This window comes from Mobula birostris, chromosome 22 (genome assembly GCF_030028105.1).
Source record: "Mobula birostris isolate sMobBir1 chromosome 22, sMobBir1.hap1, whole genome shotgun sequence".
NCBI classification, from domain to species: Eukaryota; Metazoa; Chordata; class Chondrichthyes; order Myliobatiformes; family Myliobatidae; genus Mobula; species Mobula birostris.
The window spans coordinates 4,254,817-4,269,672 of record NC_092391.1 but is presented as its reverse complement, the minus strand read 5'-3'; the positions used below and the strand labels follow the sequence as shown (position 1 = coordinate 4,269,672).

General features: G+C 40.7%; 1 protein-coding gene across 1 annotated transcript in view; it reads left to right on the top strand.

Annotated features, from left to right (window-relative positions):
• morn5 (MORN repeat containing 5) overlaps positions 1 to 14,558 on the top strand; it is a 30,265-nt gene extending 15,707 nt beyond the window's left edge. The window contains exons 3-5 of the mRNA XM_072239949.1: positions 2,942 to 3,050; positions 3,801 to 3,932; positions 13,399 to 14,558. Of these exons, the coding sequence (XP_072096050.1) occupies positions 2,942 to 3,050; positions 3,801 to 3,932; positions 13,399 to 13,508 (351 nt within the window). The 3' untranslated portion in view covers positions 13,509 to 14,558. The remainder of the gene's footprint in view (positions 1 to 2,941; positions 3,051 to 3,800; positions 3,933 to 13,398) is intronic.
• Positions 14,559 to 14,856: the final 298 nt, after the last annotated feature.

Below are 14,856 nucleotides of genomic sequence, written 5' to 3'. Positions count from 1 at the left end.
TTCTTATGAACCTCCTCTGGAGCCTCTCCAATGCCAGTACATCTTTTCTTAGGTAAGGGACCTGAAAGTGCTCACAATACTCCGACTGCAGTCTGACCAATGCCTTGAAGCCTCAGCATCACATCTTTGCTCTTATATTCTAGTCTTCTTGAAATGAATGCTAACATTGCATTTTGCTTTCCTTACCACTGACTCAACCTGCAAGTTAACCTTTACGGAATCCTGTACGAGGACTCCCAAGTCCCTTTGCATGTGTGAAAATCAAGAGGATAAGATGTGAGAGGATAGGACCAATCAACTGTGTGTGTGTATGGAACCAGAGGTGATAGCAGAGGTACTTAGTGTGTATTTTGCTTCAGTATTCACTATGGAAACTGATCTTGGAGATTGTAGGGATGACTTACAGCGGACTGAAAAGCTTGAGCATGCAGATATTAAGAAAGAGGATGTGCTGGAGCTTTTGGAAAGCATCAAGTTGGATAAGTCACCGTCACTGGACGAGATGTACCCCAGGCTACTATTGGAGGGGAGGGAGGAGATTGCTGAGCCTTTGGCAATGATCCTTGCATCATCAATGGGGACAGGAGAGGTTCCAGAGGATTGGAGGGTTGTGGATGTTGTTCCATTATTCAAGAAAGGGAGCAGAGATTGCCCAGGAAATTATAGACCAGTGAGTCTTACTTCAGTGGTTGGTAAGTTGATGGAGAAGATCCTGAGAGGCAGGATTTATGAACATTTGGAGAGGCATAATATGATTAGGAATAGTCAGCATGGCTTTGTGAAAGGCAGGTCATGCCTTACGAGCCTGATTGAATTTTTTGAGGATGTGACTAAACACATTGATGAAGGTAGAGCAGTAGATGTAGTGTATATGGATTTCAGCAAGGCATTTGACAAGGTACCCCATGCAAGGCTTATTGAGAAAGTAAGGAAGCATGGGATCCAAGGGGACATAGCTTAGTGGATCCAGAATTGGCTTGCCCACAGAAGGCAAAGAGTGGTTGTAGATGGATCATATTCTGCATGGAGGTCGGTCACCAGTGGTGTGCCTCAGGGATCTGTTCTCAGACCCCTACTCTTTGTGATTTTTATAAATGACCTGGTTGAGGAAGTGGAGGGATGGGTTAGTAAATTTGCTGATGACACAAAGGTTGGAGGTGTTGTGGATAATGTGGAGGGCTGTCAGAGGTTACAGTGGGACATTGATAGGATGCAAAACTGGGCTGATAAGTGGCAGATGGAGTTCAACCCAGATAAGTGTGAGGTGGTTCATTTTGGTAGGTCAAATATGATGGCAGAAATATAATATTAATGGTAAGACTCTAGACAGTGTGGAGGATCAGAAGGATCTTGGGGTCCGAGTGCATAGGACACTCAAAGCTGCTGCACAGGTTGACTGTGTGGTTAAGAAAGCATACGATGCATTGGCCTTCATCGATCGTGGGACTGAGTTTAGGAGCTGAGAGGTAATGTTGCAGGTAATAGGACCCTGGTCAGACCCCACTTGGAGTACTGTGGTCAGTTCTGGTCGCCTCACTATAGGAAGGATGTGGAAACCATAGAAAGGGGGCAGAGGAGATTTACAAGGATGTTGCCTGGATTGGGGAGCATGCCTTATGAGAATAGGTTGAGTGAACTTGGCCTTTTCTCCTTGGAGTGACGTAGGATGAGAGGTGGCCTGATACAAGTGTATAACATGATGAGAGGCATTAATTGTGTGGCTAGGCAGAGGCTTTTTCCCAGGGCTGAAATGGCTAGCATGAGAGGGCATAGTTTTACGGTGCTTAGAAGCAGGTACAGAGGAGATGTCAGGGGTAAGTTTTTTACCCAGAGAGTGGTGAGTGTTTGGAATAGGCTGCCAGTGATGGTGGTGGAGGCGGAAACGATAGGACCTTTTAAAAGACTCCTGGACAGGTACTGGGAGCTCATAAAAATAGGGGGCTGTGGGTAACCCTAGTAATTTCTAAGGTAAGAATATGTTCGGCACAGCTTTGTGGGCCGAAGGGCCTGTATTGTGCTGTAGTTTTCTATGTTTCTATCTTTCTATCTCTGATTTCTGAATTTCCTCCCTGTTTAGAAAACTGTCTATACCTTTATTCCTTCTACCAAAGTGCATGACCATACACTTCCCAACATTATATTCCATCTGCCACTTCTTTGCCCAATCTCCCAATCTGTCCATTTCCTTCTGCAGTCTCCTTGCTTCCTTAACGCTATCTGTCCCTGCACCTACTTTTGTATCATTGGGAGTGCCAGCCATTTAATTCACTTAACAAGTAGTTTGGTATTTGCTAGTCTTTAAAATGTTTTATTTGAGTCATCTGTGACTTTACTCAATGTCTGTCAGGATGTCTTCTGAGTTCAAGTTTATTGTCATCTGACTGTACATATGTACAACCAAACGAAACAACGTTCCTCTGGACAATGGTGCACCCACAAAACATGTTTCGCACACAGCACATAAACCATAATATTACCACATGTAAGTTTATAAAATATAAATCAGAATGCACGTAGTGTACAGCATGGGTAAACAGCACAGTAAACAGTTTGCTGTCCTGGTGACAGGACCTCGGTGGGGGCAGGGTATTCAGAAACCTGAGGGAAGAAGCTGTTACCCGGTTTGGCAGTCCTAGTCCTGATGCTGCTGTACCTCCTTCCGGACAGTAGTGGGTCAAAGAGATTGTGGGAGGGGTGGTAGGGATCCTCAACAATGCTTCAGACCCTTCGTCTACAACACTCCTGGTAAATGTCAGAAATAGGGGAGAGGGTAACCCCGGTGATCCTCTCAGCTGTTTTTCGTGTCCTCTATAGGGTCTTGTAGTCCAATGCCTTGCAGCTTCCATACCACACAATGATGCAATAATCTTCAATATTAAACACGCAACAGTTCTTCTACACTGTCTCTGGCACTTGGTAATTATCTATGCTTTTTTTTCAGGGTAGCTATATATTTGCAGACGGCTTAGAGTACGAGGAAGACTGGAACTACTGTGATGGTTATGATAGACGTTTTTATACTGAAATATGTAACGGATTGAAACCAGCAGGTATTTTACTTGAAAGCATCAAAAGTACAACAATTTACATTGTATACAGCAAATAATGTGTGCTACAAGTATAAACTTGTAGCAAAAATTATGATACTCTTTATTATATGCTTGATTTTACATGCTCTATCACATCATTGCCAAAATAAATGTTCTGTGCATTTATTAAACCAAAAAGAAAATTATAAGGTTCAAGTTTGAGTTTATTGTTGTTCAGCTGAACACATGTATACTATCAAACAAGACAATGTTCCTCTAGACTAAAGTGCACTACACAGAGCATCTAACTCACATTCAACACATAAAGTAATATTACCACAAATGAATTAAGAAATAATAATTAATAAATTATATTCTAGAAGATTTACATTTAACATAAGGTGCACATGCTAACATTTGGGTTTATGTGCTGTGTGTGATATATGTTTTATGGGATAAAAAGCAAATAGTTTACTGCTACTGGTGCTTCATATGTGATGAGACCTCAGTCGTGGCAGGAAGTTCAATAGACTCACGGTCTGGGGGAGAAGCTGTTTCCCATCCTAATAACAAATAGCTGCTCTATGAAGGACTTATTTAGGCTGAGAGGACTTATTTAGGTAAACACATAAACCAGTTAACCTTTGATCTCAGAATTAGACGTCTGCATTAAAGCTAAATTTGCTACTGCCCTTCTGTAATACTGCATACCAGAAAGATGCAATTGATGGAAGCTGTGGTAATATGCTGATGTTTCTGCACTTGGGCCAGGTCGATCCCAGCTCACAAACCGTGATCCTCCAAGAACAATTCCAGCCGGTTGTTACGACTGCGGTGATGGCTTCTACAACCCAAAAACAAGAGTTATCACTGATTACAATGGTGAATTTCTTCGTAATGCAGGTAGGTTCTCAGAAACACATCCAGCTAGTTGTGCTTATTGTTTTCTATCGTTATCAGTACTCTGGAATTCAACAATTATCTTTCAATTAAATTTTGGTTTCTGGCTTCTTGTCTCTTGTGTAAACACTTATTCCATCTCACATTTTTTCAATATGAGCAAGTTTTTCATGATTCATTGCAATCCTTAGATCACTACTTGGAAAGAATATTGAACGAGACCAAATTATGTTACTAAATGAAAGCAACTTTTTAAGTCCAATGAAGCATACTGCAGAACTTAAAGATGAAATATTGGCTTTATTTATCACATGTACATCGAACCGTGCAGTGAAATGTGTCGTTTGCATCACATCAAATCGGTGAGGATTGTGCTGCGCAGCCCACAAGTAATGCCATGCTTCCCGTACCGACATACTGTAGCATTCCCACGACTCACTAACCCTAACCGTATGTCTTCGGATTGTGAAAGGAAACCGGAGCACCTGGAGGAGACCCACGCAGTCATGGGAGAACATACGAACTCCTTACAGACAGTACTGGGAATTGTATGCCAATCTTACAGCATTGCGCTAACCTCAATGCTACTGTGCCACTCTTTTACAAAATAAACAGTAATCATAGTTTACTAGTTTGTGGTTTAAATAAAGATCAATATTTAAACCACAAAACTATGTGGTATGGGAGCATAGTGGTTAGCGCAGCACTCATACAGCCTGAGGCATTTAGATTTGTCGTTCAGTTCCGGCGCCATCTAGAAAGGGTTTGTACATCCTCCCCATTGACTGTGTGGGTCTCCTCCCGGTGCTGCGGTTTCCTCTCACAGTCCAAAGGTGGACTGGTTAGTAGGCTAATTTGTAATTGTAAATTGCCCTGTGATTAGGATAGGGTTAAATAAATGGGTTAATGTGCAGTGCGGCTCGTTGGGCCAGGAGGGCCAGTTCCACAGTGTATCTCTAAATAAAATAAAATATTGGACTGTTATAAGATACAAGTTTTTCTCGCTGATGTGTGTCTTTCTCTTCAATAGATTCCTACCTAATTCCGTTTTTGCCTGACAAGATTGATTAATTTTGCACATCAAACTGCCTTCAGCTTGTTCAGTCAAACCCATAGCCAGGGCGTTTTCAAAAAGATATATTGCCACAACCTTCCTTCAAGGAAAATAAAAACACAATTGAGAGGCGGCTGGTGTCCAACGTGCAGAGGAACTGGATTCCCCTGAGAGAGATAGTATGGGCCAGAAGGCCAGCTCTATAGAGGAAGAGTAAGAGAACAGCTGTGGGCAGGAGGAACCGAGGAAAAAGGGTGGGATGAAAGAGACAGACCTCAAGCTCCTTCTGTGCAGACATTGCAGCAAGCGACAGGAAACACTGAGGCTTCTGGCCACAGCTTGCAGCTCACAGAAGCAGATGGTAGGAAACGTTCAGGAAGCTCTTAGCTCAACTCCAAAGACCAAACAGGTTTGCATAGAGTGCTGCTGTCTCTCTCATTGGTCTGGGAGTGGCTTTAAAGGATGCACAGGTTCCTCGACATTTAACCTGACCGCCTAACTGTACTCTGCAGAGACTGGTGTTTTTTCACTGATAAACAGGGTGTACAACCACTGCTCTTTGACACCACAGTATTTAATTTGCTCCTCGCAGGGAAAGAGACAACTTTTCTGATGGGCTGCATATCTACCTCAATATGGAACTATAGTTTCTCTTTATTTAATAGGTAGAACATAAAATATAGACATAGAGCAGTAAGGAATCAGGTTTAATATCACTAGCCTTATGTTGTGAAATTTGTTGCTTTATGGCAACAGTACAGTGCAATACAAAATAAAAAATAATAAATTACAATAAGCAATATATACAGTATGTGAAAAACATTAAATAAGTAGTGCAAAAAGACAGCAAAAAAAGATTTTAAAATAGTAGTGTGCTTGGGGTACATTGTCCATTCAGAAATATGATGTCAGAGAGAAAGAAACTGTTCCTAAAATATTGAAGGTGTGTCTTCAGGCTCCTGTACCTCTTCCCTGATGGTAGAAATGAGAAGAGGGCGTGTTCTGGGTGGTGGTGGTTCTTAATGATGGATGCTACCTTTTTGAGGTGTCCTCAATGCTGGGGAAGCTAGTGCCTATGGTGAAGTTGACTAAGTTTGCAACTCTCTGCAGTTTTTTTCCAATCCTGTGAAGAGCCCACCCAATACCACACAGTGATGGAGCCAATTAGATCTGTAGGAATTTGCTAGTCTTTGGTGAACTGTGAAATCGCAAACTCCTAATAAAATATACCCACTGTCATGCCTTCTTTGAATACAGGCCCTTTGGCCCATGATGTTTTGCCAGCCATTTAACCTAATCTAAGATCAACCTAATCCTTCTCTCCTACATAGCCCTCCATTTTTCTTTCATCTGCAGTATGTGCCTTATCTAAGAGTTCCTTAAATGTTTATAAGGTATTTGCCTCTACCACCACCCCAGGCAGCAATGTTATTGCGACTTTAAGTGCAAGTGAGATTATAAAGTATCTTTCCATGCTGTATTCAGGATTAAAACAAGAAGGTGTATTGGTTGCCCTAAAGTGTGCACATCATTCTATTTTATACCTACGTCAGACACAGGCATCACTGGCCAGGCTGACATCTATTGACCATCCCTAGCTACCTTTGAAAAAAGTGGTCAAAAAATATCTTCTTGCATTTCTCCTAATCAATTTGCACCCAGTTACAGGAATTGGATGGTGAGGACTGGTGGGAGTTTCCTAAGTCTGGATCGTGCTTGGCTAGGAGGGGCGGGGCCAGTTTTACAGTGCACGGACGAACCGTTGCTCTGAGCAGGAAATTTTTACATGGCCTGAAAATTATATATTAACATTATATAAAAGAAAATTTCAGCTGCACGGTAACAAAGGCTATGTGCACGGGAACATTTCAGTTACTGCACAGCTTCGTGGGATATTGGTGGAGAATGTGGTGTTGCCATGGGTTCACAATGCTCACTCTTCACAACATCTGAGTTTGTCGATTTGAGAAGTGATGTCAAGGATACTACTCTGCTAATCAGCCAGTAATTCCTAGCTTGGAAGAGATACCCTGTGAATTATGAATGGCCACAAATGACCATAAGATATAGGAGTGCCATTTGACCCTTGGAGTCTGTTCCCCATTCTCCTGCCTTCTCTCTTTACCTTTGATGCCCTGACTAATCAAGAACCTGTCAGCTTCTGCTTTAAATATACCCAATGACTTGGCTTCCACAGCCATCTGTGGCAATGGATTTCACAGATTCACCAGCCTCTGACCGTCCTCCTTACTTGTGTTTTAAAGGGATGACCTTGTATTCTGAGACTCTGCCCTCTGGTCCTAGACTCTCCCACTATAGGAAACATCCTCTCCACATCAATTCCATCTGGGCCTTTCAATATTTTAATCAGTTTAAATAAGATCCTCCCTCAATCTTCTAAACTCCGACCGGTACAGGCTCAGAGGCATCAAACACTTCTCGTACATTAACCCTTTCATTCCCAGGGTCATTCTTGCATTTTCTGAGCTTTAAGTTGCTCTATATGTACATTATTGTTCATTAAACAGAAAGCCAATATTCCAAATGCTTTAACAAACTGAGTGACTAACAAACAACTTCTCTTTCCTTTGAGTGTTCAGAACTGGGGGGGGGTGTCTTGCCTGCATGCAATTCCTAACTGCCCTTATTACTTTTAACTTTTCATCCAATCTCCTGTCCCTCTTTATTTCCCATCAATGTCTGTTTTTAACATCCTTACAGCCACCCAGGTTCATTATCGTTCTCTATGAGTTTATTTCTCAATTATTGATTGTGATTGGCTGGTTAAATAGTCCGCTGGCCCTTTCGTTCGCCAGCATCCAGATACCCCGTTGGTTTTCTCCTGTGTTATCATTCACACCTAACAACCAGGTGGGAAAATGCCATCCTGGCAGCTCAATGTGAGGTAACCCGCACCAGCAGGTCTCACTTATCTTACATTAATTCAGAGTAGGCATGATTCATGATTACAATAGTATTATGTAGCAAAGAGTCAAAGATGTTTGTCTAATACTCAGCATGAATGCTAATCACTTACATTGACTTGCCAAAAGTTTTGATTCAAGATTGTTTATTTTCATTCTTTAATGCACGAGTGTAAAGGAGAACAAAATAGTTGTTATTCTGGATCCGATGCAACATTAAAAATCACACACAAAATGCTGAAGAAACTCCGCAGGCAGTATCTATGGAAAAGAGAACCGTTGATGTTTCGGGCCGAGACCCTTCTTCAGGACTGGAGAAATAAAAATGAGGAATTGAGAGTAAAAAGGAGGGGGAGGCAAGGGAGATAGGTGATAGGTGAAACCGGAAGGGAAGGAAAGAGTGAAGTAAAAAGATGAGAAGGTGCTTGGTGAAAGAGAAACAGGGCTGGCGAAGGGGGAATCTGATAGGAGGGGAACAGAAGGCCATGGAAGAAAGGGAAAGGGGGAGAGGCACCAGAGGGAGATTATGGGGATAGATAAGGAGACAAGGTGAGAGAGGGAAATGGGAATGAAAACACAATAAGCATAAAGAACACAATAAATAGTTTTTTAAAACACAATAGTATAAATATAAAAACAATCCTATAAAACACAATGTACAAATAACTGTATATACATAAGATTGACTTATATGCATAGACAGTTTATCTGAACATCAGATGACTGCCAGGAAATGATAAAATGACAGTGACTCTTGCTAAGAAAAACTTTTCTAAGTAACCACAAAGCAGATGAAAACACAGTAGGACAGTGACTGTGTCAGTGTAGGTGCATATGGGGTGTGGTATATGCATTCAGTGGTAGTGCGTTGGAGGGTGAAGGGTGCTGAGGGATTTGATGCTCAACTGTTTCAAATATAGTCCAATACTCCAGCTTCCTACCAATAAACGGGAAATTCTTGACTGTTAATTTTCCACTTGATATTTTTCTCCCAGTGTTAGTGTAACTCTAAATATTTTTGTTCCACATGGTAGGTGATTTGTGTTTTTAGTTCTATACTAATCATTCTAGCTTCCTCAGTAGGAACAATTCATGAGCAATGCATATACGTAACAGAAAGGTGTTGGGAAAGGGCCAGTAATATCATGAAGGGTCCCCACACACCTTGCTCAGGGATGGCTTGTCCCACCCCTATCAGCGAGAAGGCTACCTAGTATCCACGACAGGACCACCAGACTCAAAAACAGTAACTTTCCCTAAGCAGTGAGGCTGATCAACACCTCCACTTACTAACCCACCCCTCTACACCCCCAACCACCACTACTTTATCATTTCCTGTCAGTCACCGTATGTACAGACACTCCTGAGCCTAGCGTCAATTTATGGACATACAATCAATCTATGTACAGTATAAAAGCTGTCTTAAGTATTTATATTTATTGCGTTTTCAGTATGATTTTTATATGCTGTACTGGATCCATAGTGACAATTATTTTGTTCTCCTTTTACGGTTGTGTACTGGAAAGGACATTAAACAATCTTGAATTCTATAATATCAGCTTTGCATTTGCTTTTCGTGGAAGCTGTAGAATCTGGGTGCTATCTCACTCACTGGCCTGAAATAAACTGTTTATGTGGTAGTATAATCATTTAATCATTTATTACCTACCTTTATGAATAGACGAGGGACAATTTAATTTACGAATGTGAGGATTTATGAATCGAGGAGGGCACCACGTGCATAGTGGTTAGTGAGACACTATTACAGCTCAGGGTGCCGGAGTTACACTCCGACGTCACCTGTAAGGAGTTTGTACATTCCTCCCTGTCAATGCGTGGGTTTCCTCCTTGTGTTCCTGTTTCCTCCCACAGTCCAAAATCATACCGATTAGTAGGTTCATTGGTGTACCTAACTCACTCCTCCATAGAGTTAAGTGTGTCTTACCTGGTCCCTTAATATCACCTCGCTGTACAAGAAGGCACAGCAGTGCCTCCCCTTCCTAAGGAGATTGAGCCAAGCAAGGTTCCCACCCCCCATCTTCACTGTGTTTTACAGGAGCATCATTGAGAGCATCCTGACAAGCTGCATCTCCGTCTGGTGTGGGAGTGGGACTGGAAGTCGGGAATATTTATCAGGAGCGCTGTGTACACAGGGCTCTTACTATTATTAAAGATCCCACCCATCCACCCAGCATAATCTTTGACTTTCTACCATCAAGCAGGAGATTCCCTTACATAAAAACAGGAATAGTCAGGACGGCAAACAGTTTTTTCCCTCAGGCCATTAGGCTTCTGAACTCCCTGCCGCATTGTATTTGAAGTGTCACTGGTTAATCTGTTCTGTACCTTACTAAGTGCATCTTAGTTTATCATTTTTGTGTGGTTTATCTGTAGATTTTATACTTACTTTTATAAATTATTGTGTGTCATATGTGTTATGTGTACTACTGTGTTTTATGTCCTGGTTTGGAGAAACATTGTCCCGTATGACGGTTTACATGTATATAGTTAAATTTTTTAAACAATATTTTTATTGAATTTTACATATATTTCACATATACAAATAAACAATAATAATAATTAAACTAAATAGTGAAACATGTCCCCATGTTTTTTACATTCATCAAAGGAAAAGAAATATAACACTTCACATACTTCACATATTTAACAAAGAAATAAAATAAAAACACATCAGAAAAAAAACCGTAGAAACACTCAACAACACACAGCTATTTCAAAATGACTGCACCTTGACGTCCAAGAAACTCCAATAAAGGTTTCCACACATTTTCAAATTCTCCTGCCCTTCCTCTGGTTACGTAAGTCAGTCTCTCCAATACAATACAAGATGCCATCTCCTTCACCCATACATGTATCGAAGGTATATCCATTTTTCTCCAAGATAAAAGTCAATTAAAATTGACTGCTTTGAACTAACAGTAAAGTTCTTTGGATATATACCTAGTACAGTACACATATTTTTGCTTGCAAAAATGTGTACAGTTAAATGACAGTAGACTTGACTTAATTTGGTCATTGTCAATAGCCCTGTGATTAGGCTCGGGTTAATAGTTGGGTTGCTGGGTGGTGTGGTTCATTGAGCTGGAGAGCTTGTTCCAAACTGTATCTCTCTTTTAAAAAAAAATCATTTATTTGTAATGAACTAATAAAATGTTTCAACAATGATTCCTTTTGCTCTGTGTAGGAGGGATACAGTTTTCTACAAAACTAGATCACTAATCTGAAACATTAACTCTGTTTTTCTTTCTACAGATGCTGCCTGACCTGCTGAGTATTTCTGTCATTTTCTTTTTTTATTTTACAATTCCATCTAATGCAGTTTTATTTTGACTTTCATACCAGTGGATATACGTTATTCCTATCACTAGTATTAGAGTAAGTAGGAACATAAAATTACAATATATCACTAAGATTACTGGACATGAAAATTTATTTTTAGACCCCAGTATTGGTATTTAGTACAGTAATATTCTGTGTGTGTGTGTGTGTGTGTATATATATGTGTTTGTGTGTGTGTGTGTGTGTGTGAATGTGTGTGTGTGTGTGTGTGTGTGTGAATGTGTGGTGTGTGTGAATGTGAGTCTGTATGTGTATGTGAGTGTGTGTGAATGTGTGCGTGTGTGTGTGTGTGTGAATGTGTGGTGTGTGTGAATGTGTGGTGTGTGTGAATGTGTGCGTGTGTGTGTGTGTGTGAATGTGTGGTGTGTGTGAATGTGAGTCTGTGTGTGTATGTGAGTGTGTGTGAATGTGTGTGTGTGTGTAGGCCCTCCGTTGATCAAGGTTGAGCATGGATGTTATGTCCTAGCTGTCTACAGAGCCAGGACAATACTATATGAAGAACAAGGTGTTGTCCACACAGCAGACTTCCCCTCTCCACGCAGCTGATGAATACAAAGGAACTGCAGAGCTTGCTACAATTTGGCATCAGTGGTGTCACAGGACTTGCACTGTGGATCTCAACGTAGGACTGCCTTAAGGACTCCAGCTTCGCATTTTTCCACAGGGTTTACTTCCCAAGCCTTCCCCATGAGTGGGTATAGCTGAAAGGCAATGGAAGTTTGAGATCAAGGTTTCCTTCTCCTAGATGAGCTGCCAACCACGGCTGATGAGCCCCATCTACCCGGAGCGACTGGCTTTCAGGAACCGGTTGCCCCGTCTCTGACAGGCTTAGTAGCTAAGCCACATGTGAATGCCAGGAGCTGGACTTGGTTGTCAGAGGCTATTTGGGACACACGCCATTGAGAACATGGGAGCTTATCCCCACTTCAACCCTGCCCCCACTCCCACCATGACAACCTTAAGGAATGTATGTGTGTGTACATATATTAGGTATATTTTAATTAATGAATTTATTTATTTATTTTCAAAAAATGTTTTTCTTGTTGTCAGACCCTGTTTTAAGAAATGTACACATCACAAAGAGCAAATATCAGAATGTAATAACATTTAAAAGCACAAGTTCTATGAAATGATGACCTATTACTAATGTTGGAACAATGTATTAAACGATCAAATAATCTATTCCTTGCAGAGTGAGGATGGTAAGATTGAGATTCTGCCAATGATCAACTTCCAGCCAAATAACAATTTCCAGTTGATTACAGAGTTGGGTTATATTAAAAAGGGAAAATGTAGCTGCTATCTAAAGAGTAAATTATATAAAAGGTGAGAAGATGTAGAGCATCTAAACTCTGTGTTTAAGCTTTAATTACCATCTACAAACAATTGCCGTTAAGCTCAATGGTAATTATAGTTGGCTGATCGCTGGTACAAATGAAGCCACAAGCATTAATTGCGCTTTAAAAAGTGATAAAATGTATTTCTTGAGTTTGACCCAGTGTCACAGGGTGAGAGAGAATAAGGGAAAGTAGTTAGTTCCCATGCAGCTGGCAGGACTCAGTCTGGGCATCTGGGATTTAATGTGGTGACCGTATAGCCAGGTAGAGTGTGAAAAGGCTAGTCAAGTGGTTGTTAAGGCCATCGTCACCAATTACCAACAATCAGGGAAGGATTTAAGCCTTGTTCACAACAATGGGCCAGTTCATCTTGTTCCATGGGTTACCACTGAAGAGGTTGCAGCTGCAGTGATTCCAATTAGCCATAAAATCTCCTGCAATTATCCTACCCGGGCTCTGCTGAAGTTGAAATATGTTTATCATCCGCCATTATAATATGGTAGATGGCCACCCTGAGCAGAATGGCGTGCGCAACAAAAACATGCAAGTAAGCAGATGTAATTGATGTAACAATGAGGTGGTGGTCTGACATGATGCCCATTCTAAGTCATAAAGTAACAAAGGGTGTATTATTGGAACCTTTCCTGATTGCACATGCAGAAATACAAATGTTTGCCACTGAAGGATTGAGTCAATTTAAATCTAATTGCAGCAGGCAACAGTCTGAACTTTGCTGGCAAAATTCCATTTCCATTTGACGACTTACAAGAAAATGCTCTGCCTGTATTTTTCAGATGATGATGAGCATGAGTGGATCGTTCGCACCTGTCGGAAGGGCTGGGACCAGATAACAGGGTACCGGCCTGAACTGCACCAGCAACAGCTGCCGAGATACCCCTCGTGACTGCGGTTGAGTTCCGTCGTAGTTGCGACAGCTAGTCCTCATTCCTTTAGTGTAGACTGTGTTTTACATTACATAGTGAACCTCGCTGAAATGGTCAAATTTCAATCCTTCTCACAAAACACAACAAATTCACAAATTATGATTTATTGTTTTGGAAAGTGTTAGGGAATTAGTTAGAGTTATTTCCTATCTCGGGCATACGCCTTATGACTCCATTTTTTTTCACAATTTTCTGCCCTGATAATGTTTTGATCTGGTACATGCTGACTAACACCCGTCCTATAAGTAAATAGAGGAGTTTTATTATTGGTGTCCCTATATTGCCTACTTTAAATACAACCTTCAGTATAAACCTCGTTTTCTCAAGTAATAATTAATGCCCATTTTGGTTAGCTTAGGGTACCTTGTTACTACAGGATTACTACTTGAAGGTGAACACCGTCCAAATGGGTTGTCTTTTAAATCTGTAGTGATTTATGAAATAGATTTCCAATTTGATTTGAAATGTTGTCATGGTGTTAGCTTTTGAGGAATTAGTTGAGAATTTGTACTCTGCTTTATGGGTACAACTAGGAAGTAGAAATACTGTTGAGCTTCAGTGATTAGTAATTCACAAACAATCTACAGAAGTGTTGGTAATATAGAAGTATATTTATTAATTTGTAAGCTTAAATGTTTAATTGGGCTTTTTGTGTTCTACACTCATTCTGCCAACTAAATTGTATTATATTGATAAATGCAAATTTTTTATTTAAACACCTTTTTAAAAAGTCAAGAAGAAATGAATTTCAGGACTTTTTTCTTGTGACACACAATCCTTGTGTATCTCAACAAAACCTTACAAAAATGACTTGTGCAAGAAATACGATACAGCCTTCTTTAGTCCTGGATATTGTAGGACCTTGCATCTGACTAAAATCATTTATATTTTAGGTTGTTACAGAATTGGAACGAGATCTATAAACTGATTTTATCTATAGATTGATTTTAAGGCAGGAGGTTATGCCTTGCCCATCTTATTTTGGAAATAAAAGTGAAAGACAAGCACTGAAATGTTCCTAATGGGCTTGTGACTATGTGTGATTGCATTCCCATTCATCATTTGGCTATTGATTGGTTGTCTGTCGTATCCAACGATGACAGATTTGTGCAGTGTTTTAAAGAAATCTGGGAGAGTTTTTAAAGTGGAAAAGCTGTTGCACTGGGGCAGTTCCACTCTCTCGATCGCGGAAGTCCAAATCCAGTGGTACGAGCAGTCATCACAACTGGGTTTTTTCTTGATCGCAGTGGGTGACTGTGACTCTGTGCCTCATTATGCCTTTTGCTCACCGCAAATTGTTGCAGAATG